The sequence below is a fragment of the Heterodontus francisci genome, chromosome 27 (genome assembly GCF_036365525.1).
Source record: "Heterodontus francisci isolate sHetFra1 chromosome 27, sHetFra1.hap1, whole genome shotgun sequence".
NCBI lineage: Eukaryota > Metazoa > Chordata > Chondrichthyes > Heterodontiformes > Heterodontidae > Heterodontus > Heterodontus francisci.
Window position 1 is genome coordinate 14,394,351 of NC_090397.1, and position 24,504 is coordinate 14,418,854.

At 44.5% G+C, this 24,504-nt stretch overlaps 1 protein-coding gene across 9 annotated transcripts in view; it reads left to right on the top strand.

Annotated features, from left to right (window-relative positions):
- sox5 (SRY-box transcription factor 5) overlaps positions 1-24,504 on the top strand; it is a 334,797-nt gene that overhangs the window by 248,029 nt on the left and 62,264 nt on the right. For all 9 annotated transcript variants that reach the window (XM_068058885.1, XM_068058889.1, XM_068058890.1 and 6 more), the window contains 3 exons: positions 9,218-9,364; positions 15,913-16,093; positions 20,282-20,454. In XM_068058885.1, coding sequence (XP_067914986.1) covers positions 9,218-9,364; positions 15,913-16,093; positions 20,282-20,454 — 501 coding nt within the window. The remainder of the gene's footprint in view (positions 1-9,217; positions 9,365-15,912; positions 16,094-20,281; positions 20,455-24,504) is intronic.

Here is a 24,504-nt window from a genome sequence, read left to right on the forward strand (position 1 = left end):
CAGATAATCTATTTTTTAGATATGATGGGCCAAATTTTTAAACAGCGGCAGATGCAGGACTGGAGGCAGACAGGCCTATTAAGGACCCGCACCGCAAGTTGAGCCCCCCGCACCCCCCCCCCCCCACCCCCCCCACTGAGTCTGAAATAAGGCCAATGAATGGAAGTGGCCTCCCAGCAGCAGATCAGGGACAACCACTCAACATTTTGCTTTTTAACCGCCGTCCCAAATCCACAGTCGTGACTGAGAAATAGCCACAGCTGTGTCCACGGGCCTCCCTGTGGAGGGGTTCCTTCTCCACAATAGCGGTTTGGCAGCTGTGGCCAGTTTTTATATGCTCATTTTGAAAATGTAGAAAGGGTGCCTCCATCTTGAGTCACCCTCTCTGTCTCTTAGCTGCATCAGCAGCGCCCACCTCTGTTGGGGGTGCTGCCAATCTCTCAGGGCTGGAGGGCCTCCTATTGAACCTCCAGCCTTGGGAGCCCACCCATCATCCTTTATTGGAAGGTATGCCCTGGCCACTAATTAGCTAACATGTCAAAAATCAGGTCGGGCGCCGACTCTAGGCCGAGTCGGAACCTGGAAATGTCCCTGATTTTAGGGTCCTGACCCCAGAATTAAAATCCAGCACAATGTTTTGGTGATAAATATTGGCCAGGATACTGGGGAGAAACTCCCCTGCTCGTCTTTGAGCTAGTGGGATCTTTTATGTCTACCTGAGAGTGAAGATGGGGCCTTAGTCTAACATCTTATCTGAAAGATGACACCTCCGACAGTGTGGCACTCACTCAGTGCTGCTGAGGAGTGTCAAGCCTGGACTTTGTGTAAGTCCTTGGCGCTTGTGTTAAGGGATATACTTGTGATAGTTAGGGATTTTGACACAATGCTGAAATTTTCAGCAGTTTTGGAAGCAAAACGTGAAGCTACCTTTTTAGCCTTTTACGCAAGTTGTTTTTTAAAAATCAAGTATTGTTCTGCCTGGTCAATCAGGCCACTGTATAAATCTCGTTTGGCATAAAATGAAGCCAGAGGAAACAAAGAAAGGCAGCCTCGCCACAGACTTAAATACCCAGGTTCAAAGGTCAGCCCTTTGAAGCATTGCAAATGTGCCATGCTGATTGTTCACAAATGTGTAAAAAAAATTGGAAATTTTAAAGTTGTTTTTAAAGAACACGGGTTTTGATGCCCTCCTTTCCTTCCTGCCACTTCTTTAACAGTGACCCTTTGTGTGTGTATGTATTTTTAAAAAATCTTCATTTAAAAGTAAAATAATTTTGGGTAAATTCATTTTAATAAAAAGCATTCCATAAATCCTTCAAACAAAGCCTGAAGTATTTTTCCTCACATTAGCTAGCTGAAAAACTGCAACTATGAGGTGTCATGGTAAATAGTTAAAATTAAGCCCAGTTTCCTTTTATATTTCTTTATTTATTATTTCTCCCACAAACCCAGTCCTGATGCCATTCCCCAAGTGAAAGGGCAATTAAGCATCTGTGCCTAGGCTTGAACCACTTCAGTTGTGAAATGGCTGTCAAGCAATGAACAAGATTCACTCTGGTCATTATCTCCCCCATGTTCCCCTTACTCTCATTGGGGAAACAGCTGTCCACTGCTCAATGATTTCCCAAAGTATGATTGGCAACTTGTTGGAAGTTAACTCAATGCATTACATGGTGCAATGTTCCTGTCATTATGAAATAGTGCATCCTTTGATTTACTGGGAATAATGCCACAGAAGATTTGCTAATGTATATGCAAATTTTTCGCACGCTTTGGATGTCACATTCTAGTTGCCTTATAAGCTCAATGCTGTGTTATATCTAGATTTACAAAAAGCCTTTGACAAAGTTCCAAATGGAAGGCTTTTAGGTAAAATCAAGGATATGGGGATTCAGGGTAAGACTTGCAAATGGATAAGGAATTAGGAAGGGTAGAAAACAAGGGGTACTTCTTAAAGGAGTAATGTCTGGATGGAGGAGTACCACTGGTGTGCTCCAAGACTCGGGGTTGGGACCATGACTATTTCTAATTTACATTAGTGACTTGAATTTAGAACCTCAGTACAAATTGCCCAAATTTGCATATGATGCCAAAAAAGGAGAAGCAATGGATTTGGAGGTGGCAGCTCGGAAATGTGTTGAACAAAACCTGTAGGTGGTCAGAAAGATGACAGATGAGGCAGAATCTTACCACCTTTGAAGATGTCCTGAGGTTGGGACCAAATGTGGGTCCCGACCCCACTGCTGATGCCTGGCCACCCGCGTGCGCAACCCTTAGTGGAAGCAGCCAATTGAGAGGCTGCCTCTGGGAGCGCCATCCAGTTAAGGATGGCAGGTGGAACAGGCAGCTGGCTGGGCCAATGGGAGGGCTCGTAGGGTTGTCCTGCCAGCAGACCCATCTGGAGAGGTGGGCACTGCTGTGGCAGACAGGAGAACGTGAGGACGCCTTAAGATGGAGGAGCCCTCAGAAGATATATAAAATTATTGAAATTATTTGTGGAGGGGACCCACTCTGCAGCCATAGTTGTGGCCCAGTGGCAGAGGTGGCTCCGGTGGAGGAGAGGGGGTAATGAATAAAGAAGGCCTCGCTTAGCCCTCTCAGCCTGCCACCAGGAAGCTGTCTCCAGGAACCTGCCTGGCTTCGCCCACAGCATGGGGCCTGTCTGTCCATGGTAAGATCTCTGCAGCATCCCTAATATGGCCTCAGAGTTAATTGTCACTAATCGGCTACCTACCATTGCCAGGCAGGTAGTCGTTTCAGTTGTTCACTCGCCTCTGGCAAAATTGCCCAAAGGTGGGAGTGCATCATCCCACCGACCCGACAGCGACCTTTCAGATTTCCCTCCAAGTCCCACCTCCAGCCCCACCTCTGCTGGCCTCATAAGATTCCACCCATGGAATTTAATTCAGACAATCGCATATGGAAGAGAAAAATGGGTGAATCACATACTCTATGAATGGTATGGGAATAGCTAAGGATGACATTGTAAGAGAGCCAAGAGTATGCTTGGTATGTTTGACACTAAACATTTCCAACTAAAATGGAGCAACAATCAACAAAGCATATGGACTGTTTCGCTAGAGCCAGAACAGTAGAACTCAAGTCAGAGTAAGTTGTGATAAAATTGTACTGTTCTGGTTACCAAGACACAAGGGAGATGTCAAACTCTGGAGACAGAGAAGATCCACAAGGCAAATGCCTCATGGTAGAGTCTGGGTTTTGAAGAAAGAGGGGAGGAATCTGAGCTTATCAGCCTTAAAAAGATGTACCTAAAAAGGGGGAGTGGTGGGATGTCGTTTAGTGATCTATTTTCTTCTTGGCTAAGGACATTTTAATTTAATTTCTAATGCGTGACCAACCAGTGACAATGAACTCCTCCCACACCAATGTTACCTTTCGCAACCCATAATGAGAAAGGGATGAGGGTACAAATGACAATAAACACGTACATCAAGTACAAATGCTATGTTGTGTTCACAGAAAGACTATTTAACCTTAAAGGGGCTAGGGAATTGAAGCACTTTCTGACAGTTTGAACATAATTTTAAATATTTCCAATATACAGCTTGACTCAATAGTACTAGTTATTTTGAGTAAGAGTAAAGCTGACTAATTAAGCATTCTTCCCTATCTCTGCAATCTCCTCCAGCCCTCCAACCTTCCAAGATCTCTGATCCACCATTCAATTCGGTCATGGCTGATCTGTATCTTAACTCTATCCGCCCCTTGGTTCTGTAACCTTTAATACGCTTGCCTGACAAAAATCTGTCAGTTTTGAAATTTTCAATTGACCTAGATTTTCACTGCCCTTTGTGTGAAGAAGGCTTTCTTGACATCACCACTGATCAGTGGAGCCAGCAGAGACAGGAGACTTTATCCCACCAGCCTGTGCTGGGTTTGAACTGTCTCGGAGGTGTTAAAAAAAAGTGCTGTGTAGCACTGCCTCACCCAGTGCCAATCGTAGGCTTCCATTTATAGGAGCCTTACTGAGCTGGGCTTTTAGGTAATAATATGGCATGATCACCTCAGTTGAGTAAGTGTTCATCAGTAGGCACTTGATGCAATAATTAAAGGACATCTCCATCCTGATTATAACTGCGAATGAATTGAAAATCTCTGCATCATAGCTCATTTTTGTCATGTCTAACTCAGCAAGCTGCCTGCACTAAATACTGTGCAGAACTCAGCAGCATATTATTTATAAATATATCTTTTCTTTTTTCTCATGGGCTGTCACCTTGTTTGTCACGTGGTGGTGTGGGAGCGAGAGAGAACCTGGTGCACTAGGAGATTGATGCCATTGCAATTATGTAAGCAGCTGACTTGATTGACCATTGTCAGCCATGCCTTCAGCTGTCTAGATCCTGAGCCCTGGAATTCCCTTCCTAGCACACTCTGCCTCTCTACTTCTCTCTTCTTCTTTAAGATGCTCCTCAATACCTATCTCAGAGACCTGTCCTAATGTCTCTTTCCTTGGCTTGGTGTCAATTATTTTCTGATTGTGCTCCTTTGAATTGCCTTGTGGTGTATTGCTATATTTAAAGGCGCTATATAAATACAAGTTGTTGTAGGTTTTAATGAATAGAGACAATCTTAGCAAAAAAAATCCAAAAGATTGCGCTTCCACTTTTACGACGCAGTGGCTTTTGTAGTGCTTATCAGCAACCCTTTTCCATCGAGGGGATGGTTCCATTGTGCCCAGCGGGTCTTTTAACTCACTTATTGCCAAGTGCAAGAAGAACCAAAAATCTGGAGTCTCCTTTTCAATCCTTGGTTGGCTTTGTTTCTTCCTCACTGATGTGTAACTGAAGATAGTATTTAGTATTATCTGTACTCGAGCCCCTGATCCCAGGGAGATGCCAGCAGTTGACATCTTTGCCACTGGGGATGTAGAGTCAATCAAAGTTTGTACAAGTGACATCTCAGTGACTGCATGTACTGGCTTCATTCCTAAAGTTTATCATTTCAAGAAGGAATAGGAAGTGTAGTGGTAACAAAGCCTTCTATTGCAGTCACAGGATTTTGGGGTCAGTCTGGAATTAATTTGGCTCTGACTTTGTGCAATGATCAGCCCTGGTATGTTGATGACTGTTGGAGTCACCACTTTTAGTATGGTTGATGTACAGAACTATAACAATGAAAGCAAATTATACACTGACGGTAATAAATTTACATTCTTTAATGGTTCTATTAATGTTCTTGTGCCTAAAGGTACACATGAATGAATAGATTTATCAGATAATTATCTGTATCTTTCAAGATGTCAGTTGACATCCTTTATAATCTTCTAAGGTTTGAACAGATTCACCCAAAATAACTATTTGATTAAATAAATTGAATTGCTTTAGATTGTCAGTATAACATTTCCCGTTAGAACATTTTGACTTGTGGAGCTGGGCATTTGTGTAAATGGCAACCTGTCACCTGTGGAACCATGGGAATTGAATGTAACAAACTTGCATTTATACAGGCCTTTCACATCCTCAGGATGTTCGGAAGCACCTTACAGTCAAGGAAGTACTTTTGAAGTGTAGACACAATTGTAATGTAGGAAGCACAGCAGCCAATTTTGCACAGAGCAAGATCCCCCCCAAAATTATGATGGGCCAGGACACTGGGGAGCGCTCTCCTACTCTTCAAAATAGTGCCATGGGATCTTTTACATCCACCTGAGAGGGCAGATGGGGCCTCAGTTTATTGTCTCATCTGAAAGATGGCACCTTTACTACTGCACCCCTACTGCAGCCTAGATCTTGAGCTTAAGTCTCTGGAGTGTGACTTGCATCCATGACTTTCTGACTGAGAAGTTGGAGTGCTATCCACGGGGCCATGGGTGAATCCTCAAAAGTAAAGTTCAGTGATGAAAGTATCTCCTTTTCTGATAGCCCATTCTTAGTGGAGTTACCGTCAATTTGAGTTCACAGCGCACAACAGTCCATGAAGCTCAACGGAAATGTTCACTGGTGCTCCTGTCAGTTTGCTTTATTGTGTGACTGCTGTGACAGTGAATAGGCAGCTGAGTCCCGCAGACCGGCACTAAATGAACAGCTGTATGATGTTCATTATTACAGGTGACTAGCTCAGCTTTTTTTTTTACTTTGCTTAATGTGGCAAAAGCACAACAGCTAAGCAGGTTCCTTGCATATGCCTCCACTTACATGGGAGCTGCCATTCCTTTGAATGGATGTGCAGATGTTTTGGCCAGGTCGGAATTTAATACTCAATTTCCTTTGACGTGAAATGAATAGCGAGGAGGAGGTTGGGGCCAACAGCTGGCTTTTCTTTTTAACCTACACACCATTTTTTCTTGATAAGGAAGTATTAGCTCGAGCTCTGAATCTGGCTCCAACACTCCCACCCCTCCCCCACACCAAAAAATATCCTCGCACAATGAGGAAATCTGTCATTCTGCATTAATATTCGCTTTTGTGTTCGATTTGGTAAACAAGCCCTCATTCCCTTGTCCGCCCTTCTCATACCCTCCCCTGCACCCCTCCCCCCTTCCCCCTGCAAATAAACACTGACCTCCCAGCCTTACTTTTGGGAAATTATATATTTAAAAAATTCCTCCACCTCATCGTGACCCAGATTTTTTTTTTTTCATTCTCTCTCGATCATAATTTTTTTTTCTCTTTCCCCTTCTGGTTTCTTCTGCCCCGTCCGTACCCCTGGCTACCCCAGAGGGCAGATGAGTCACATCCTTTATTGTCACCCGGCACTCTTTTTTTTCTTCAGTCACTTCTGAGCTTTGTTGCTAGTGAATGCTTCGTGCAGTAGTAAGTGGCTGTCAGGTCGACTATACCTCCATTCAGGATGCTGAGTGATCGTTATTGGCCCCTGTAATGGAACTCAATTCAAACAGCAAATAAGCTTTGAACCAGTGGACTGGATACAGCAAGATGTCAGCAATTTAGTATGCATCAGCTCACAGAAGAGCATGTTTATTCTCTTGCACACACTGGAGCAATCAGAGGAACAAACTGGGTGTAATTGGACTGAAATTACCTAAAATCACATTGCGATTTACAAGCAAACTTCCTTACTTGTGAGCATTATATTTGCTATTGTTTGGGAAATGATACGGTACATTTCAACATGAAAGAAAGTGCCTCATGTGGGGTATTCTCCTCCCTCCTCCCCACACACCCCACCCCACCACAATGTCTCCCTATTAAGAATTACTGGGTGGGGAAATTACAGTGAAGAAAAGAGAAGTACAGCTGTGCAATATCATTGATGAAGCAAAAAAGCTGTCTGAAAATAATAAACGGTTCTGGCCTTTGTTAAATCATGCTTAAATATAGAATTCATTACATAGCAAAAAAAAAAGTTTAAATGAAAATCGGTGGTTAAATTTTGCTTCCTTAAATTAGAGGGGGCGGTTAAGAAAAATATAATTTTGTTTCTAATCATGAGTGTGAAATATGATTGTTAACTCTATGCCAGCTGAATGGAACTTTAGCTAACAATGAAAGCCACATTCGGAGGGTCAGCAGATTTGAACCTTAATTTGTGCTGAATGAGCTGCACTCATGAGTTGGTAGTCAGGAATTGGGTTCAGTGTCCCTCCGGCTTTCATTGTTGGAGACTCCAGAGCAATCCTGGATGGTTAGCACACCCCTAAAGCCACTTCTGATTCAGTGACGGTTCTTGGAGAACGTAGGTGTGTAAATGCTGTGTGGGCACTGGACCAACCTGGCCAGTGGTGCCAATGAGCCAAATACCCTCCTGACATTCACTACTGAGGCGCTAGAATGATAGCAGCAGGGGGTTCTGGAGTCCTGAGAACCATACCCATGTCAGCACCTTTGGCAGAGGTGGGAAGGACAATTCCAGTACACACATTCAGGCCAATGAGGTGATAAGACCAAGCCCTGTAAAGTGCTCCGAGATGTTTCCCTTCACGTGAGGGCTGCCATGTAAGGGAAGCTGTCATCCTGCAGCCTGAAGTAAAGCCCTCGAAATGCAAGAGATCGATCCTGATACTGGAACGACAGGGTTGCAGACTGTAGAATGGAGCAGAGAGGTCAAGCAACCCGGGAGTGGAGTCTCATTATTCAGGAGCTTGTCTTTCTTCATGAGGGGTGGGCCCATACGGCACCTGACCGCTAAAGTCCGCAAGTTTTCAACTCACAGCCCTTTCATTTCTCAACCAGGTTTCTGTATGAAGCACAGTCTGTGTTAATAAACCAAATAACTCATGGTCAGCTAACCCAAGCACCTTTACCAAAAGTGTTAACCAGTGTACTGATCCTGGGATATTGGAACCACTGGTACTCACCCAAAGAGGCAGTTTTCATGTCTGCACTTCAGCAATGAATGCTTGCAGGATCTTTGATATGTGTTCTGGAGGTAGAGATCATTGGCCAGCCCAACTCTGTCCTTACACAACTTCCAGCACACTCTAAGGCTCAATGGTAACGGTCTTACCTCTGAAGCAGAAGGTCACGTGTTCCCTTCAGTACAGACTCCAGGCTGTCGGTTGAGAGATTAATAATAGCCAGGAAGAATTCCCCTGCTCTGCTTTGAATAGTGCCAGGGGATCCTTCAGCTCCACCTGAGAGAGGGTGTCGGGTTTACGTCTCATCCAAAGGCTGCATTTCCAACAGTGTAGCACTCACTCAGTACAGCACTGAAGTGTTACCACCAAAACACATTGTGCGGTCATTTATCTCAGGCTGTTTGTGGGATCTTACTGTGTGCAAATTGGCTGCCGCATTTCATACATTACAACAGTGATTACACTTCAAGTGTACTGTGAATCACTTTGGCTTTTGCTGGGGTCATACAACATGCTATATAAATGCAAGTCTTTTTGTTACCTACCTGCCAGCTGACAACTCAGAGAATAGATAATGACTGGCCCTGTCGCAGCCAAGGTTACATTGGGTGAAAGTGATGGTAATAATCCAATTGAACAAAAGTCTCTGCAAAATTACCTGAAATTTCAAATGCTGTAATACTGAGGTAAAATGCTACTGTGGTTTGAGCCTTAACATAGTAAATAAAGTTGCTTTTGGCACCTGTTCTACATTAGTTTTCAACCTTTCAATGGCCTGCCTTTGGCTTCTTGGTACAAGCAGTGCGAAGTGGATGGAGCTGAAATGAAGAATTGCCTAAAATGAGGCAATTCTGGTCAGTGAAAAATTGTGGAATTAACACCAGGTTTGACAAGGAATGTGTGTATTTATAAATGATATCCATTGCTCTGTTACAGCAGTTGTACGCAGCCCAACTTGCTGCGATGCAGGTGTCTCCTGGAGCCAAGTTGCATGGCATGTCACAAGCCAGCCTAAGCAACACTCTATCACCCAACAACATCCAGACAGAGAAAAGCAGAAACACCCCTCCACCCAAAAGCAAGGTACTGTGATCATCTTCCAAGTTATATTGACTTGTATATAATTGCATTTGTTCAGAATGGTTAAAGGCATATGTTTCCAATTCTGTCTTATTCCTGTGCAAGCTGTAGGGAGAAATCTTATTCAAAATCTATGGGGTGGGTGGCTGAGAGGAATAACCTCAACAGGAAAACTTCTAAAGATTGTAGCTTCTTACTTTTGTTAGCAACATGAGCATAAATTGTATTATTTTTCTGAAGAGACTAAGGCAGCTTCTACCTGTTCAGGTGAATGTATGAGATTCTATGGCACTATTGAAAGGAGAGTAGGGAATTGTCCAGCTAACATTCATTCCTCATCCATCACCAGCAAAACATATTTATGGGTCATTCAACTCATTTGCTGGGCTGAATTCTATGTGACAGCTGCCGATGTCCCCACAGGCGCTGACGCCATTTTTAAAGGGCTGTCAGCCCGATTGGGAAATTTAAATATTTAAAGGTAAAGTGAATTAAAATAAATAAATACATTCCTTTTGCCCTTCTCCCTCCCTGCAATAACAATTACTTTAATTATTTGCCCCTCCCCCCAAACACTTACCTTTACCATCTCACCTTCCCCCCCCCCCCACCACAAAGTGCACAAACTTTCAATTACAACCCTTCTCACCATCCCCTACACCCTTGATGTTAATTTGACCCTGCTCCCCCCCACCCCCTGCACTGATAAACTTCGCTCTTTCCCCCCTCCCCACCAGCGTGGCACTTTGTTTCCCTGGATCGCAGCCGGACTTCAGGCGGTGATGTGTCATTAATTCATTCATTTTAATTTATCTAAATATTCAAATTGGGGTCCCGTCGCGGAGCGGCAGGGGTCGGGGGTGGGGGTCGCTACAAGGCCTCGTTGCCGCCAATCGTATCGGACCGGGCCCTCCTGGCGTCGGGTTGCATGGCGGCCCTTTCCCGGAGGCATCTTCATGCCTCCCACCGCACCCCCCCACCCCCCCACCATGGAACCTGATGCCTGGGAGAGAACAAAATCCAGCCCGCTCTATTTTAGACTCTTGCTGTGTGCAAATTGGCTGCCATGTTTGCCCGTGAAACAACAGTGACTCCACTTTAAAAATAAGTCACTGGTTGTGAGGTCCCGTGGGACATTCTGAGGACTTGAAAAATGCTGTGTAAATGCCAGTTTTGTTTTCTTTGCAGAGTCCAAGAAAGGTCAAGCCTTTTGGAATTTGCTGTTTATCGTAAAAATAAAAAAAGGAACTCTTTAAAAGAAATCTGGGTTGCATTAAAAAGGAATATTGTTGTTATTTAGCTCTGAATAGCTTTAGCCTGTTTTCTGCTGTCGCAGGTAAGAATATCTTGAGAGAAGATTAACTCTGGTAGTTACATGTTAGTGCAGGACGTTCCCTGAACACTATTTCTAGTGAAAACATTAATGCATCTTTTAAAATGCACTTATCAGGCTTAATTTTAACCTAACTTGCCCCAGCTGCCCGATTTACAGCTCACCAGATTTTACTTTCCTTACAAGATAACGGAAGCTAAAATGAGGTGGAGTGTAAAATGGGCATTCAATTCAATCCCGTCAATTCCCTGCTGGACTGTTTAGGATAAAATTACCCCCAATTTTTTGCTATAGATAGTAAGACAGGAAATCTTCCTGCTCAGTTTATGATGTCACCAACACACAGCGACCAGAGGAACAAACCCTTCCTCTCCCCAGATGTTTAAAGCCCAGCTGCAAACCAACAGCACAAAATTCAGTATTTATTTCTTAGTTGTCCCCTCATTTCTGTCATTAACTCACTCAGCCCTTTCACAATTGGTGACAATGAGCAGGTTGGGTGTGAAGCTTCCTCAAACCATGGATTGACTGTAGTATTGTGAGCCACTGTTGCTCTATCGACAGGTGAACAGAAGCAGGCAGTGTCCATGGGTCAATTCATTCGATAGCTCTGCTTAGCAATGTGACTTTGTACTTCGACTATTGTCAAAATACTCTACACACCACCTTTTCAGCAAGGCCACTCCGATTTACAGGCTCCAGCAACAATCTTCAGTCTGGAACTATTCCCCTATTAAAATATTTATTGTACTTTGTATATTGCAACCTTTGAACCCCCCCCCCCCCCCCCCCCTCCTTGCCCCCAACACATGTGCCTGTAGATATCTGTGCTCTTGCATCGCTATCTTTTGTATTTATTTATTTTTCTTCTGAGGAATGCTGTTGCTGGGAATATGAAATATTTTTTTTACCTGTTGCTGCTACTGTCAGTCTCTGACTCACGGGTCATTTGCAGCAGAGGTTGTAGAAAAGTGTACGGTAATGCTGTCTCTGAGCTGCCCGTTATGTCTGAATCTCATCGCTTGTTACCAGTCATTACATTGCTGTTTGTGGGGCCTTGCTGCAGGCAAATTGGCTGCTGCATTTTCTAGATTATAGCAGCGACTACACTTCAAGAGTACTGCGTTGGTTGTAAAGCACTTTGAGAGGCCCTGAGGTTGTGAAAGCGCTATATAAATGCAAGTTTTTTTTTTCATTTTTTAGCTTCATTTTAAAGCTGTCCTTTGATGCACTGTTTTGGAATTTCCTTTTCCCCACATCAGTGGTCCCTCTGAATGAGCCTGCAACTTTGTGCTGAGCAATGGAGATAAAGACTCGCATTTATTGTTGCAATATAAGGAATCATGGCAGCTGATTTACACTCAGCAGGATCCCACAAACAGGAATATAATAACGACCAGATAATTGGTTTTAGTGATGTTGGTTGAGCGATAAATATAGGCCAGGACAGCAGTGAGAACTCCCATAGTCTTTTTCAAATAGTGCCATGGGATCTTTTACATCCTCTTGAGAATGCAGACTGGTGCTCAAATTAATCTCATCTGCAAGATGGCACCTCCCACAGTGCAGAACTCCCTCAGTACTGGACTGGTGTGTCAGCTTAGATGTCTATGCTCACTGGACTGGGATTTGGGCCTTCTCACTCAGAGGTGAGAATGCTACTCATTGAGCCATAGTGACATTGACCGACGAGCCATTTTTTTTTGCTGTAAGTACGTACTGTGTTCAGACTGCCCTGGCCGCATCTGATTTTAGACTCTCAAGGAAGAATTGACTTTTGTTCCATCAGCCTAAACTGGATTCAAGTTTTGATTCCAGATCTGAAGGGACAAGGGATTCTCCTGAAGGCTAGGGCTGGTCATCTTTTTCTCCTTGTCTCCAATACATTAAAATGTTTTATGATATTATCTGTCTCCTTTATATTCCCTCATGCATATATGGATATTATTCCTGAGTCAAGAGGGCAGAGAGGCAACTTGTTCCAAGGCCTCTCCCGTGCTGTCATCTGACATTCTGTGCCCGTATGCTAACTCACATAAGTCCTCTTTAACCATCATTGCTGAGCTTGCCGATCTACAATGGCTTCTGGTCCACCAACCCCTCAATTTTAAAATCCTCATGTCCAAATCTCTCCTTGTCCCTCCCTGTCTCTGTCACCTCCTCCAACCCTCCGAGTACTCTGCCTTCCTCCAAATCTGGTCTGTTGTGCATTCCCTGTATCCTTCACTCCACCACTGGTGGCTGCACTTTCGGCCATCTTTGCTCTGAGCTCTGGAATTCTCTCCCAAACCTTATCGCCTCTCCACCTCTCTCTCCACCTTTAAAACCTACCTCTTTGACCAAGTGTTTGGTCACCTGGCCTCGTGTTTCCTTCTTTGGCTAATTGTCAATTTCTGTGTGATTGATACTTCTGTGAAGCTTTGAACATTTTATTCTATTAATGGTGTTAAATAAGTGCAAGTTGTGGTTGTTGCTGTTGAATTTGCCACTAACATAGACTGGAAGGTGTACCTGGCTGGCCTGCCTGCAGACCTCTTCCAGACAGCACAGCCAATTTGGGAACTCATGGCATCAGGTACTGCAATATGATCAAATTGACTATTCCACCATATACATTGCCCATGGGGATCACATTCTTATATTCCCTTGATATTGTGTTAATTTATTATGTATTGCAACATTGATGAGCCCTTTTCCCTAAATCCATATTAAAATCATAAGTGGGCAGTAGTGCTTGTAGTTAAAGAAATGTAGAGCTCATTGTTTTTGTAGCTTGTGAGGGAGCTTGAAAATTTGTCAGCATGAGTAAATTGTGATACCAAAAATTGATTCAACTGAGCATCCCTGCTGAACACAGGTCAGAGTTCAGTTTCAATAGAGAGGAAAATATAATTTGAAGATTGACAGCAGATGAGATACATGCTGTGCTCCATTGATTTTTATCTGGAAAGATAAAATATGTATAGAATAGTCTTCAAGTTTCTTGAAATATTTCTATGCATATAATAAAGAACAACAAAAACTTACATTTATATGGTGTCTTTAACATGGTAAAACGCCCCAAGGCACTTCATAGGAGAATTAACAAACAAAATTTGACAACAAGCCACATAAGGAAATATTAGAACAGGTGACCAAAATCTTGGTCAATTCGGTAGGTTGATAGGAGCACCTTAAATGAGAGAAATACAGTGGTGGAGCGGTTTAGTTTAGTTATACAGCACTGAAACAGGCCCTTCGGCCCACCGAGTCTGTGCCGACCATCAACCACCCATTTATACTTATCCTACACTAATCCCATATTCTTACCACATCCCCACCTGTCCCTATATTTCCCTACCACCTACCTGTACTAGGGGCAATTTATAATGGCCAATTTACCTACCAACCTGCAAGTCTTTTGGCTGTGGGAGGAAACCAGAGCACCCGGAGAAAACCCACGCAGACACAGGGAGAACTTGCAAACTCCACACAGGCAGTACCCAGAATTGAACCCGGGTTGCTGGAGCTGTGAGGCTGCGGTGCTAACCACTGCGCCACTGTGCCGCCAAGGTTTATGGCCTAGGCAGGTGAAGGCATTGTCGCCATGGTGAAGCAATGAAAATCAGGGATGCATAAGAGGCCAGAGTTGGAGAGTTGATCTCAGAGTGTTGTAGGGCTGGAGAAGGTTACAGGCATAGAATATTAAGGACATAGGAACAGGAGAGTCCATTCAGCCCTTTGACTCCACTCAGCCCTTTGAGTCCACTTCGCTATTCATTAAGATCATGGCTGATCTGTACCTGGACCCCATTTACTGGCATTAGCTCCATATTCCCTCGATATTCTTACTGAACAAAAATCTATCAAGCTCAATCTTGAAAGGTCCAATTCATAGAATCACAGCATTGTTACAGCCCAGAAGGAGGCCATTTGGCCAATCGTATTTGTGCCGGCTCTCTGAATTTTCCCATAATCCATAGGCTTTTGTGTGAGAGAATTCTGTACTGAGGTCCCATGTGACGGAGATCTGATGACCAACAAACAAAAGTGGAATCAGTGCAATAGCCAAAGAGCTGGCATGTCCTTCAAGTATAATCTCTTTCAAATAGTGTAGAATTATGACAATTACTGCAGATTCACTCGAGGATGTCAGTGTTGCCAGGAATGGATAAGTTTTGGGTTGTAGCAGAACATCTTAAGAATTTGAGGTTGTAGGGGCCAGCTATGCTTGTTTGTTTCTTTTCTGTAGATGCTGAGAGATGACTGGAAATGATTTAAGGCCCAAGCCTTCTGATCTGACTTGCAGGTGACCCTTAGGGCCCTCTATGACCCTCATCAAAAAGACACCAATTTGATGTGAATGACCTATAGCCTGTCTGCAAGAACATGCAAGGGCTTCCTCACCGCAAGTCCTTCTGAAGGCAGCTTCTGCACTGAAAGGCAGCTGCTTGGTTTAGAATTTAAAATCATATTCTATTGAGAACGCTGGAGACACCAATATTTAGAGGAGTGTTTTCTCTTCTGGAACTTGTGCAGTAAAAGTTGTGCAGACTGGGGGATCGATTGAAAATTTCAACACTGAGATGATTAGATTTTTGTTAGGCAAGGTTATTAATGTTTACGGAACTGAGGCGGGTAAATGGACTTAAGGTACAGCTGAGCCAATATCTAATCGAATGGGAGAAGAAGTTCAAGGGGGCTGAATGGTCTACGCCTGTATCTCATGTTCCTATGATACAACGTGCTTGACTGCCCAGGTTTCTCCCCGAATTCACAAGACAGTGGGACAGTGTTTGTGTAAGAACAAAATGTTATGAGTTCCAGAGACCCCCACACTCCGTGCCCCCCCTCCCCGCCCATGAACTAATTGTTGTCTTATTAATCAGTCCAGGAGTGTGTGGGCGCAGCTGCGAGACAAACATTATCTGATTCAGCCGTCCTGTCATGTGAACGTCCTATCTTAATTTGATGCAATTATTTCATCAACAGGATGATATCAGCAGCCTGATTAATTTATAAAGCATGTTTTCGCAACTGAATGTACCTCTTTGATTCTCATTATGTGCACTGATAGTGGCAAAATGAGTATTTATGAAGAAGACTGCCAAATCTTTTTGTTTATTGGTTTTTGGAGCTATGAGCCGCGGCATTTAATAAATACTTGCACTCTTTGCGATGAGCTCCGGCTGTTCCTGCCTTACTCACTGAGTGGTTTTTTTTTTGTTCTTATCTTTAGGACGAGGTGACGCAGCCATTGAACCTCTCAGCCAAGCCGAAAACGTTCGATCCCACAAAATCGCCCGCATCGCCAAACTCCCCCCAGATACCCTCCTTGAAAACGAGCACAGGGCCCAGCCACCTCAAACCCACCATCGCTGCCACATTAAGTGGCCCTCCTGGTCGAATGACTTCAATAGGTATGGCGCCAGCCCAATCTTCCACCTCTTCTTTTACTCTTTGTGCCAAATCTTTGTGTGTGTGAATGTGTTGTATGTGTGTCTTTTTCTCAATAGAACACTAGTTACCAGATGAACTTATGAGTCAGATGCTCTGCATTCCAAAAATGGATCTGCTGTGCGCCGTTTGCAGGGATCCATCTGACAGAGAAGTGACTTGTTTAGTTTTTGAGTGGTAACTGCCTCCTATACTGCCATCCCACCCCTTTTGCCTCTCTCTCCATCTCTCCTCCTCCCTCCCCTTCTCCCCCACTCCTGTCCTCACCTGCTTTTCTCCCGCTCTCTGTCCTACCCTCCCTGTCTGCCAGAACTCCACATCATGCCAGATTTAGCTTCCGATAACAAATTGCAGACACAGCACTGGATTGCACCAGTAAACTTGACAATAAACTGGAATTTATTGCATTATTATTAAATTGCATTATACGGTCAAATTCCTGGGCGTGACTTTAATGACGGGTGGACATGAAATAACATGTTGGGAGAAAATTCAGGTCAATTCTTTTCTTGTGATGTCACTGCAGCTGCTATTTGCTTTTATTCGTCTTGTCAAACTGTTTCACGTACCTGTAAAAACTTGCAGGAAGGCATGCACAATAAAGGTGAAAGAATGTGGGTGATTATTGTACATTGTAACTCTTTTTCTCCTGCATGCTCTGAGCTCGGTAGAGAAGTCACTTTTTCAGAAAAAAAGGGTCACAGAGTAGATTAGAGACGTCATTTATGCGTTTAATTTCAGTTAATATGCTTCTGATATTTTTGCATGAAACAACAAAACAATAAAAAAACTGAAAGAACTTGAATTTATATAACACCTGTCGCAACTTTTGAATTGTAGTCACTGTTGTAACGTAGGAAGTGTAGCAGCCAATTTGCACACAGCCAGCTCCCACAAACAGCAATGAGATTATGACCAGATAAGGGCTGGGGTTTTACGCCCCCGAACGAGCGGGCTGGTGGTGGGTCGTGTAAAATTGAGTGGGGACCATTCCTGACCCCCTCCTGTCTCTGTAGCAAATTTACGTGGGGTGGCAATGAGAAATGGCCCACCTGCCCCAGGCCAGTCAAGGCCCTTGAGTGGCCAATTAACTGGCACTTAAGGGCCTCTGCCTGCCCCCACCCACAGGTGGCCTTCTTTCGAGCTGGTGGGGGGGGGGCCCTCCTGAGCGGGAACCCTGTGCCCCATGGAGGGGCGCCCCCAAAGCCCCAACTGCCCTCAATGCGCAACACTCCTACCACCCCCCTAACCGACACCCCCTTGCCTCGCTGGGGCCCGACCGATTGTCCCCGGTGAGGTCCTAAAAATATATCTTTTTTTCCCGGGCTGTCCTTCATCTTCTTTTGATGGTTGGGTGCAGTCCCAGCAGTGGCCACTGCTCCCGGTGGCACTGCTGGGACTAGGAGCTCCAGGCCTGCTGATTGGCTGGTAGCTCCATTAGGCATGACTTCCTGCCTCGGGGAGGTGGAAGCCCTGCCCAAGACCAATTAAAGGCCTGGGGAGCGAAAAATCCCGGTCTGGCTCCCCAGGCTTGGCAGAGGCGGGCTTGCCACTGACTTTTCGGCCAGTGGATGGGGCCTCCCACCCCATGAAAAATTCTGGCCAATCTGTTCTTAATTACGTTGATTGAGAGATAGATACTGGGCAGGACACTGGGGAAAACTCTCCTGCTCCTATTCAGAATAGTGCCATGGGATCTTTTATGCCCCCCTGAGAGGGCAGACAGGGCGTCAGTTTAACATCTCATCTGAAAAACTGTACTTTTGACAGTACAGTACACCCTCAATATTGGAAGGGAGTGTCTGTCTGGATTATGGGTTCAAGTCTATGGAATGGAATTTGAACCCGCAACCTTCTGATTTAGCAGCATGTGTGCTACCCACTGAGTCACGGCTGACATTTGTCTAAAATGGCTGCACACCAATGAAATAAAAAGCTAATTCTTCCTCCTGACTGAAATATGTTATGTGCTGAGGTATTGAACGTGCTTACTTGGGCTGGGATCATCTGTCCGTATTATTAGTGGTTCAACAGCTTTGTGGGATGGGAGTAGGACAGGGAATGGATTGCTTGTTTTTCTTTTGATTCATAATTCATTTTTAAACAATTTGTTTCCCTGCTAATTTTAGAATTAGATTCCTATTGGAAGAGTCACTCTTTGCAATAATTTGTGTTATGGTTTCACAGAACCAGGTAGTGAGAGATTCGTCCGTTCATTTGCCGGAGTTTGTTGGAACTTCGAAGCAGTCAGGGGCCTCTGCTTTTGGCTCAGCTGGTTGCACTCTTGCTTCTGGGTCAGAAGGTTGTGGGTTCAAGTCCCACTCCAGAGATTTGAGCATACAATCCAGGCTGATGCTCGCAGTGCAGTACTGTAAGGAGTGCTGTACTGTGGGAGGTATCTGCTTTTGGATGAGATGTTAAACTGCGGTCCTGACTGACCTCTAAGGTAAATGATCCCACAACACTATTTAAAGAAGGGAAGCAGAGTTCTCCCTGGTGTCCTGACCAATATTTATCCCTCAATCAACATTACTACAAGCAGTTCAAAAACAAGAAATGCTGGATTCACTCAGCAGGTCTGGCAGCATCTGTGGAAAGAGAAGCAGAGTTAACGTTTCGGGTCAGTGACCCTTCAGTCCCGAAACGTTAACTCTGCTTCTCTTTCCACAGATGCTGCCAGACCTGCTGAGTGAATCCAGCATTTCTTGTTTTTGTTTCAGATTTCCAGCATCCACAGTATTTTGCTTTTATATTACTGCAAGCAGTTATCTGGTTATTATCACATTTCTGCCTGTGGGATCTTGCTGTATGCAAAATTGGCTGTCTTTTTTTATTCATTCACAGGTTATGGGCATCACTGGCAAGGCCAGCATTTATTGCCCTTGAGAAGGTGGTGGTAAGCCGCCTACTTCAGTACAACTTAGAGGCTTGTTAGGTTATTTCAGAGGGCAGTTAAGAGCCAACCTGATTGCTGTGGGTCTTTTTTTTAAATTTCCAAAATATGCTTTATTCATGAAAATCTGTAAAAAAAAAATACATGACAAAACAGTTCCAAACAGCACCAAGTCAAAAAAATACAAACAGTGCAAAGGAGGTCAGTTTCCTTCAATACAGGGGTGAGTTGCCAAACAACCCTTCCATTTCATTTTTCATGCCATATATATTTTACAGCAAATGAAAATTTTCCCGATACAGTTCGAGGGGTTTTCCATTGCTGTGGGTCTGTAGTCATATAAGGACAGCAGATTTCCTTCCTTTAATGTCATTAGTGAACCAGAGGGGTTCTTACTATAATCCAGTCATTTCATGGTCATCATTATTCCAGCTTTAATTAACTGCATTTAAATTCTCCAATTGCCATGGTGGGATTTGAACTCCTATCTCCATGTTATTAGTCCAGGCCTCTGGACTGCTAGTCCAGTAACATAACCACCATGTTATCATACTCTGTCTCCTACATCCTGTTGTATCCTACATTACAACAGTGACGGCACATTGAAGGTACTTGATTGGCTGTAAAGTGCTTTGGGATATCCCAAGATCACCAAAGGTCCAATATAAATGCTAATTTGTTCTTGAATAATGCCACCCACTGTAGAGTTGAGCTACAGGAAGGTCCTAGATTTATTCACTGTTTTGCACTGGGTTTCAAGTAGGGACTGTAATTGGCTTCAGTGCTCCTGGGCTAGGAGGAGAAGAGGAATTTGATCAGGTTCCCAATCTTCATTGTTAACCAACTGTGCCTGCTGGAAAGTGATAAATGTGGACATGAGGTGAAGATAGGATCATGATTATCTGTGATGTACCGAGCAGTTGAATAGCCAGTCAAAACTCAATGTTTCTGGCCACACAACAGGAATGGGTGGTTCATGAGAAATGTGGTACTTTTAGGGGAAGGAGAAGATTGGAGGCAATTTTTTGAAAGAACTTATTATCCTTTCACAGTTTTCTCTAATGTCCACAAAATGTGTTGTCTATGTTTCTAAAATTAAAGAAACCTGGTATTTCCTGAAAAAAAATAACTATTTTCTCATCCATGTATTGTAAAGCTTTGAATGTTGAACATGAAGCACTTGCCCCTTCACTTCAACATCTCGAGTCGATTCAGTGAGTTGACTAATCTGTTCTTTGTCCTGTTCCTTTCTATCCAGACATCCTCTCCTCCATCACGTCCTCGGGTTATTTGAACGACCACGACGCTGTGGCTAAAGCCATCCAAGAAGCACGACAAATGAAGGAACAGCTTCGGAGGGAACAGCAGGCACTGGATGGGAAGGTTGCAGTCATCAACAGTCTGGGACTAAATAACTGTAGGATGGAAAAGGTCAGTTTGCATGCCTTGGCTCCAAGTTGCGTGATTCATTTTCATCGGGAGCCCTGCTCGTTTTATTGCAGCTTGGCTGCCTTTAGAGAGACAATATGCCTTTTATTGAGAGAGCCAGGCACAGTCCCAGTGCTCACAGCCCCTCCCCTTTCAGTCTCATTTAATGAAATTTAGCATCTGATTTAGACGAAGGGACACTATTTTTAGCACAAAGGCATCAGAAATGGACGGAGTTCAGAAAGGGCCAGCATTAACTTTGTTTACTTATTTGCGGGAAGGCATTGTCTAATTTAGTTTGGAATTTCTAATTAAATTAGTTCACGCTTTGCACCAAATAACAGCATTATCATTTACAGCACAGACAGGGGATTTTGTAAAGCATACGATAGCCTATATTACATATTGTTGCTGTTATTTTTGCAGCATTGGGACTTTTCTTTCAAATAGTGTGTATTTTAAGCAGAGAAGAACAAATAAAAATCTCGAAGACTGTCACATCATTACACAGCAATCCTCTGTACTGATATCCCGTATAATTGCTAGAAATGGCACATTAATGATCTGTTCAAATAATCTTTGGGATTTTAATACTGTTTAACGGCATTTTTTAAAAAAAACAAGTGAAAGAAAGGGAAGAAGCGCACAAACCCAGCTTACCAAATGCTACTGTAAGATTTGGGAAATGTGAAATTGAGTAGTGGGCTGTCAGAAAAAAGTGAAGCTTTCTGGGAACAATTTAGGTGACAGTAAAGACAGACAAATCATCATTTATGGCTCTGTAAAGTATCTGATAAGTGGCAAGTAACATTCGCGCCACACAAGTGCCAGGCAATGACCATCTCCAACAGGAGCGAATCTAAGTATCTCCCCTTGACATTCAATGGCAGTACCATCGTTGAATCCCCCACTATCAACATCTTGGGGGTTACCTTTCACCAGAAATTGAACTAGAAACTGAACTCTCATAGCCACGGTATTTATGTGGCTGATCCAGTTCAGTTTCTAGTTCAATTGGCTACAAGAGCAGGTCAGAGGCTAGGAATCCTGCAGCGAGTAACTCACCTCCTGACTCCCCAAAGCCTGTCCACCATCTACAAGGCACAAATCAGGATGGAATATTCTCCACTTGCCTGGATGGATGCAGCTCCAACAACTCTCAAGAAGCTCGACACCATCCAGGACAAAGCAGTCCGCTTGATTGTCACCTCATTCACCACCTTCAACATTCACTCCCTTCACCACCGATGCACAGTGGCAGCAGTGTGTACCATCTACAAGATGCACTGCAGCAACTCACCAAGGCTCCTTCAACAGCACCTTCTAAACCCGCAACCTCTACCACCTAGAAGGACAAGGGCAGAAGATGCATGGGAACACCGTCACCTGCAAGTTCCCCTCCAAGCCACAATGCCCACATCCCATGAAAGAATAAAAAACAGTACTGCATGTTGGCTGCTTAATACATTCTCGGGATGTGGGCGTCGCTGGCCAGGTCAGCATTTGTTGCCCTTCTCTAATTGCCGCTGAGAAGGTGATGGTAAGCCACCTCCTTGCACCACTGCAGTCCATATGGTGAAGGTGCTCCCACAGTGCTGTTGGGTAGGGAATTTCAGGAGTTTGCTCCAGCAACAATGAAGGAACAGTGACCTATGTGTACGTTGGAATGCTGTGTGACTAGAAGGGGAACTTGGAGTGTTGGTGAGGGTGTTTCCACAGTGCTGTTATTTGTAGCAGTTTCATACAACTGTGTGACATGCTCGGCCACTTCAGAGGGCAGTTAAGAGCCTGTTATGGGACTGGAGTCACATATAGGCCAGACCGGGCAAGGACATCAGTGAACCGTTGGGTCTTGTATTTTGCACATAAATTTACTTTCCTGATGAGGTTCTGCAAATTTGCAACAAACTGATGTTCTGGCAAAAAGTAAGAACCAACTCTCTGACAAAGACAATTGCTGAAAGAAAATTGAGGCGAATTTTCATCTTCACGGCCCAATTTCCATTCCATTGACATTGGAAGAATGAAAAGCAAGTGAGTTCAATAACAGGCAGGTCATGTGCTTTGCCAGCTTACCCACACCTCAATCACCACAAGCAGCAAAGACACAAATTACCCTCATCTCCCTGAAACCTTGTAGTTTGTAGGGGCCATAAATGTGAGACAGTCACTAATAAATCCAGTAAGGAATTGAGGAGAATGTGCAATGTGTTACCAAATGAAGCGGTCAAGGTGAAAAGCATAGATACATTTAAGAGGAAGCTAGATAAGCACAAGAGGGAGAAAGGAAGAGAAGGATCTGTTGACAGGGTGAGAGGAAGTAAGTAGTCGGAGGAGGCTCATGTGGAGCATGGACCAGTTGGGCTGAATGGCCTGTTTCTGTGCTTTACATTCTATGTAAATCTATGTAGTTTCCCTGTGCCAAGCACCAGACCTATCTAGTAACAGCGGGCAATCTACTAAAAGGATCACTGCCTGTTATAGCAAAAACAAAATATTGCAGATGTGGAAATCAAAAAAAAAAACAGAAAATGCTGGAAATACTCAGCAGGTCTGGCAGCCTCTGTAGAGAGAGAAACAGAATCGATGGGCTGAATTTTCTCCCCAATATGGGGGTGAGTATGGAGGCTGATGCCATGCAGGTCTTCCAGCACCATCCCACCCCAGGCTATTTTCCTAGAGGCCAGATTGGCAGCAGAAGGGTTACCCGCCTGCAAGCAGTGGGTGGCTAATTGAGGTTGGTAAATGGCCATTAAAGATCCATTATATTTAAGGTCTGCGGCATTGAGGACTAGGCCAGCTGCCTGGAGGCAACCTTCCGGCAGCAGATCGAAGGGTCAGCACTCCAGGTAGGCTTTGAAACCCTCCCCACCTGCCTGGCCACAGCTTCAGCCACAGACTGCCCTGTGGAGTGGCTCCGCCTCCACAATGGTGGTCTGGCTGCGGAGGCCAGTTTTTTAATTTAAAGGTTTAAAAAGTTGCAGAGAGGGCACCTCAAGATGGAGGCACTCTCTCGCGCTCTCACTCTCTTACCTGAACTGCGGTCTGCTGCCCGCTCCGAGCTGGAGGGCCCACCAATGACAGCGCGCCTGCCCGCTGGCTACTAATTGGTCAATGCGGGGCAGTTACTGCCAGGTAACTGTTTCCTACTCAGTGCGGAATCGTGACCTCCATTTGACCCCAGTGTCGGTGTCCCGACCCAAAACACAAAATCCTGCCCCACATTCAAGTTCTCGTGAAAGGTCACAGACCTGAAACGTTAACACTGTTTCTTTCTGCACTGTTGCTTCCAGACCTCCTGAGTATTTCCAGCATTTTCAGTTTTAATTTCTGCCTGTTAGGAGATGGATGACAATACGTAGGAGGAGGAAGTTGGGTGCTTCTTGTTCTCTAGCAGTCAGTGCCTGGAATCTGCTCAATGACGAGCAACAGCAACACATCTGAGATTCGGATCTCACAATGTGGAGTTCTCTGGGCACCAGTTCATACCTCACTGCTCTGTGACATCCCTTGAGTTAAAAGGCCAGCAGTCCTCCCATTCCTTGGCCAAATGACTGACCTTGTTCTCTTAATAAATTCATCCTTTTTAATCTCATATTTTCCTCTTTCCCCTGCACTATTGCTGTTATGCAGTTGCAACAGCCCACATCAGTACCTTTCCCAGGTAACCGTTCTTCATGTTCAGTATGGCTGAGTTGTGAACAGAGATGGACAGACATACAGGGCAGGGGGATTTTATGTGGGCATTGAGGGTCTCAGCCACCGGCTGAAGTGCCAGCGACAGCCCCGCGTCTGCGGAAGGCCTGCTGCATTACATGCCAATTAGGCACTTAAGTGGACAGCGGCAGGCCTTCTCCAGGATTAAGGTTCCCGGCGATGGATGTCCCACCTGCTGAGAGCTGCCAGCCAATCAGAAGCCGGAAGCTCTTTTAGTGAGCAGTGGCACCGCGGAGCTGCTGCCAGGAGAGCACCCACCCGCAGTCCAGAACCGTCGAGGGACCCAGGCCACAGGTGAGTCATGGCGGGAGGGGTTTCACGGGATGGGGGTCATGG